General features: G+C 35.9%; 1 protein-coding gene across 3 annotated transcripts in view; it reads left to right on the forward strand.

The window, feature by feature from the left end:
* The first annotated feature begins 54 nt into the window (after window positions 1–54).
* LOC106527774 (membrane cofactor protein) overlaps window positions 55–5,076 on the forward strand; it is a 23,290-nt gene continuing 18,268 nt past the window's right edge. For all 3 annotated transcript variants that reach the window (XM_014022762.1, XM_014022763.1, XM_014022764.1), the window contains exons 1-3: window positions 55–178; window positions 799–888; window positions 4,725–4,913. In XM_014022762.1, coding sequence (XP_013878216.1) covers window positions 85–178; window positions 799–888; window positions 4,725–4,913 — 373 coding nt within the window. In that variant the 5' untranslated portion in view covers window positions 55–84. The remainder of the gene's footprint in view (window positions 179–798; window positions 889–4,724; window positions 4,914–5,076) is intronic.

A 5,076-nucleotide genomic window follows, 5' to 3' on the forward strand; every position in this document is an offset into this window, starting at 1 on the left:
ATTTATTTGTTTCATTTTGAATGAAATGGCTCTCCATATTTTCAGGGTCTGCAAGTTGCAGCTGCACCCTTCTTCTCACGCAGTATGACACTCACTTCTTCTGAGAAGCAGAGTGGACAGACTGTCGAGAAAGTAGCTCCTACTTTTATTGTTATTTCATCACGTTCGGTCGAGAAAGGTAAGCTTGTATTTACTCCTTACTCAGCTCAAAATAGGTTTAAACAACATGAGAACAAAGTGGTTTGAGCATGTGTTATTAGGAAAGTTTGGGGGTGTCATGGGCGTTTATCTACCAGTTTCTTCTGCGGTTGTCAAGTTGTAAGATTTATTGAAATATAGCTGATTCACACAGAAGGACTTTTAGTAGTTTCAGGGTAGATTATTTTGAAAATGAAGGAATAACTGTGTTATTTCTGTGAAGTAACAAAAAGGATGGACAGACAGATTTTCATAACTTGTTGCTTTTGCATTTATTATTATTGTTATCACATTTTTTGTAAATCCTTGTTATACCCTGGGTCCCAATTCAAAACTATTACAGCATTCTATTCAAGCTTTGATGGGATTAGTGAGACATCCTTTATGTTATGTTCAATCACTGATAGTTTTTTTTCATAGATTGTTGTTTCAAAAAATTGTGAAATAAAACTGAGTGTTACTGCTAAGCTTTTTTTTTTATCCTTTAACACCATGTACATTTTGTGTAAAAACTTGCTTAGTTAATGAAAATGAAAAACCTGTTTGAATTAAATCTTAGTTAAATTTCCGATTTTCATTTACCTTTTATTTTGTTTACAGGAATAACTTGTATACAGATTATCGTGTCAGATCCTGTCATGAGTGTCACCGCCTTCTTTCTGCTGTGCTGTCTTGCCATCACGGCTCAAGGTGAGTTCAGCCTGGGTCATGGATCATGTGTTTCTGAGCTGTTAATAGGAAAGATCTCTGAGTCAACAAGATCCCACGACTGCTCGGTCCAAAACCACCCTGGTGGGGAAAAAAAGACAATATGCAATGATTGTTTTAAGTCTCACACCAAAACAACAATAGTCAAACCCTGTATTGTAACTGGATGTGCAAATGATAGGGATGTGGATAAAAACTGTATTCCACACCAATATCAAATCTGACAACGGATACAGAAAGAACTTTAAAAACTTACAAAACATCACCAAAATGATGTGATTATCTTGAGGATTAAAAAAGTTATGGATGTTTGTTTAGGTAAAATCAAGCTCATGTTTTCTTGAATGGAATAGAATAAAAACAGTCTTTATTGTCCTGCAGAGGGGCAATTCTGGGTTAACAGCAGCAACAAATACATAGGTTCACAAAAAAAGTTCTTAAGTGTTAAAAACAGTATATAAAATTAGCAATAGTAAAAGGAAAAATAAAATAATAAAATACTGTACAACAGAAAAACAGTGTGCAGTTTTAGAAACGGGCGTGTCGGACTCACGATTGAGTCGAATTAARTCAGTTTTCAATAAWGTGCATGTGTAATAAATATTGAAAAAGGCAGAATATTTACAGCACAGTTTCAGCGAAGAAAAGCAGATGTGCAATAACTGCTAAAATGTTRTTTAAGTCAGGAGCTCCCAAAGGAGTTCCCCTGGGTGGCCGCCATAAAAAAAAGAAAACTCTGCCACTTACGTATCAGAAAAATACACATATTGATTTAAATTCACTCCAACTTTTCACCGCAAGCTCTCTGCTACATAGAAAGACATGCCAGGTTATTATCCAGTCCACATTTTTTCACTAACCTTGGCCCCTACCTGTAAACAGTCTGCAGTGGAGCGGGAGCACAGAGCTGCAGACTGAGCAGCCGGTGTGTCTTTACAGCTATTCAACAGTGAATAAAAGTGAGGAAAAACATTTAAAAAGTTTATGTTTCTTTACATGTATTGTTGCATTTTCTTTTGATAACTTGCAAGGGGGTCCATGGCCAGAAGCTAATGTTGTTCGGGGGGCCTTGACACAAAAAGGTTTGGGAACCCCTGATTTAAGCAATGACTAAAAAGACTTGCTGTAATTCACAGCTGAAACAACGGAGCCTTTGTGATCATTTCACCTGGTTCTCTATTTTTGCCCATAACTTCCTCAGTGTTCAAGATATCACCWTGAAGYTTWAGGAAAAGTTTCACATTCAGGTTTTTGTAGGAACCATTTTGTTTCCTAAAACAAATAAAACTTCATAAAGTCTAATGTAAAAGTAGCAGAAAAGGTATAAATAATATTACAAGGCTCCTGTCACCAAACTGCAACATAAATCAACTTAATGTGTTTTATAAAGTAAGCAAGTAAAAACCATTTAAAAACCATGTGGAYATTTGTTTTGTAAACAAAGCTCCTCAACCAATGGCAGTGTGTGATGTGTCAAGTGACGAAGAGGATCAACAAACTTTGCTAACATGCGCTATTCCATAGTGGAAAAAAAACATACTTTGACTTTTCAAATCATAATCGAATTTGGAACAAATTCAAACAAAAGCCTGATAAAATAATGTTCATTGCTTATGTCTTTAAGGGTCACTAGAAAAGCCTGGGTAATTTACTTTGATCCTATTTTCAAATGAGTGTCTCTTTAAAACACATCGACAGAAATGAAAAACTCAAAATGAATTCAAATGAAAACTCGACTGTATAACTCCCTGACATCAGCACRGTTTGGTGAAATTYGTAGAWATAATGAAGCGTAAGCAAATGACAAGCCAATGCTCAGAGCAGCGTTGCACAATCAGCGTTGCTGGTCAGAGCAGTTTAGGAAGAAAATGTCAGCCACTGCTGGCAAAATGTCAACATCCTTTCAAATAGGTGGGAAAAGGCTAGAATGTCCTAGCATCATATCATTAGAATGATTCAGATTTTTCTTAGTGTTTTACTGTGTGTTGTTTTGGTCAGCATGTTTTTAAGTTATTTTTGAAATGGATTTTAAAAAGGGTTTCAGTGATTGGTTCTCAGTTTTGGGGGGGNGGTATAAATAATATTACAAGGCTCCTGTCACCAAACTGCAACATAAATCAACTTAATGTGTTTTATAAAGTAAGCAAGTAAAAACCATTTAAAAACCATGTGGAYATTTGTTTTGTAAACAAAGCTCCTCAACCAATGGCAGTGTGTGATGTGTCAAGTGACGAAGAGGATCAACAAACTTTGCTAACATGCGCTATTCCATAGTGGAAAAAAAACATACTTTGACTTTTCAAATCATAATCGAATTTGGAACAAATTCAAACAAAAGCCTGATAAAATAATGTTCATTGCTTATGTCTTTAAGGGTCACTAGAAAAGCCTGGGTAATTTACTTTGATCCTATTTTCAAATGAGTGTCTCTTTAAAACACATCGACAGAAATGAAAAACTCAAAATGAATTCAAATGAAAACTCGACTGTATAACTCCCTGACATCAGCACRGTTTGGTGAAATTYGTAGAWATAATGAAGCGTAAGCAAATGACAAGCCAATGCTCAGAGCAGCGTTGCACAATCAGCGTTGCTGGTCAGAGCAGTTTAGGAAGAAAATGTCAGCCACTGCTGGCAAAATGTCAACATCCTTTCAAATAGGTGGGAAAAGGCTAGAATGTCCTAGCATCATATCATTAGAATGATTCAGATTTTTCTTAGTGTTTTACTGTGTGTTGTTTTGGTCAGCATGTTTTTAAGTTATTTTTGAAATGGATTTTAAAAAGGGTTTCAGTGATTGGTTCTCAGTTTTGGGGGGGGTTTTTTGTTTGTTTTTTTCTGTTTTACAGTTATGTGGTGGTACAGGTCACCACCTGCATTTGTCAGTGGATTTATCGTTTTTGTCATATTTTTGTTTTTGTTCCCCTGTCAGTGGTGATCGGAACATCASCGTCTCATTGGGACATAAAATATTCTGCCCTGTGGACACTGGAGGTGTAACAATACATTGATCCACATAGATATATCGATGAAGATGACAGATTTTTCATTGATACATCAATTAAATAACTAATGATTCAATTACATCAAGGCATGAGAAAAACATCAATTCATATGGTCAATGTAGATCGGTGTTTCTTTAACACAATCGTTCCCTAAATGATTGTTAGAGCGACATTCCAAGAACTCAGAACACTGAGTGTTTCTAACCTGGTGTCCTTCATCTGAGACATGCAAAAGTTTGAATAAAGCTCGGTCTTTTTGGGGAGAGTAATGGGCCTCCGCTCATATGGGTCTTATACATCCCCACTCACCATAAACCTTAGATTGGCTTACTGCWTCATGCCAATCACCGATTTGTGTATTCAATTTCGAAATCGTATCATGACTTTATGGTATTGAAAAACGTATAGTCATCTAAACACATTGATATAATATTATATTGTGATAAAGCTGGTGATTTACACCCTTAGTCAATGCATTGCTGGTTTCATCAAATTGGGTCAATTTTCCATCCTCCACCTCTGAGTGTGTATGGATTGGTAATTTTTTAATGATATAGTTTCTGTGCATACCACTCACTTGCCTCAGTGATAAATTGTTTAGCACAACTTCATTTCGAATTAGGCTAACAATTAGTTGATTATTTTCTTTATCATCGCATCCATTGTTGACTGTTTGCTTTCTGCCCACTGACAAACTGTGCTTGTGTGAAAATGATTGTTACCAACTTGATCCACCCTGTGCTGCTGCTTCATCCTCCCTCATATAATTAATCATTTCTGTTTTTCTCTGCAAAATGTGTGTGTTTTTTGTAGCTCAAAGTTGTTCTAAACCTGTTGGAGGAGCCGACATGAATTTGAAGGGCGAAGCCATTCTGCAAGATTCATTTCCAGATGGCTCTAAGGTTTCATTTGCCTGTAATCCTGGCTACACATCTGCAGGAGGATCTGCAACCATTACATGTACTGCAGGCAGTTGGAGTACTCTGCGGCTGGTTTGTGAAAGTAAATTTACCACTTGATTGAAACATATTTCAATTTTTCAATACATAGTAAGAATATTGTTTTTTTTTTGACAATTAAAAGGAGCAGTATTCTTAAAATAAATACATTTATTTTTACAAAATCTATTCCAAAAAAGTTTGGACAGTGTGTAAAATGTAAATAC

This window comes from Austrofundulus limnaeus, unplaced genomic scaffold (genome assembly GCF_001266775.1).
Source record: "Austrofundulus limnaeus strain Quisiro unplaced genomic scaffold, Austrofundulus_limnaeus-1.0 Scaffold342, whole genome shotgun sequence".
Taxonomy (NCBI): domain Eukaryota; kingdom Metazoa; phylum Chordata; class Actinopteri; order Cyprinodontiformes; family Rivulidae; genus Austrofundulus; species Austrofundulus limnaeus.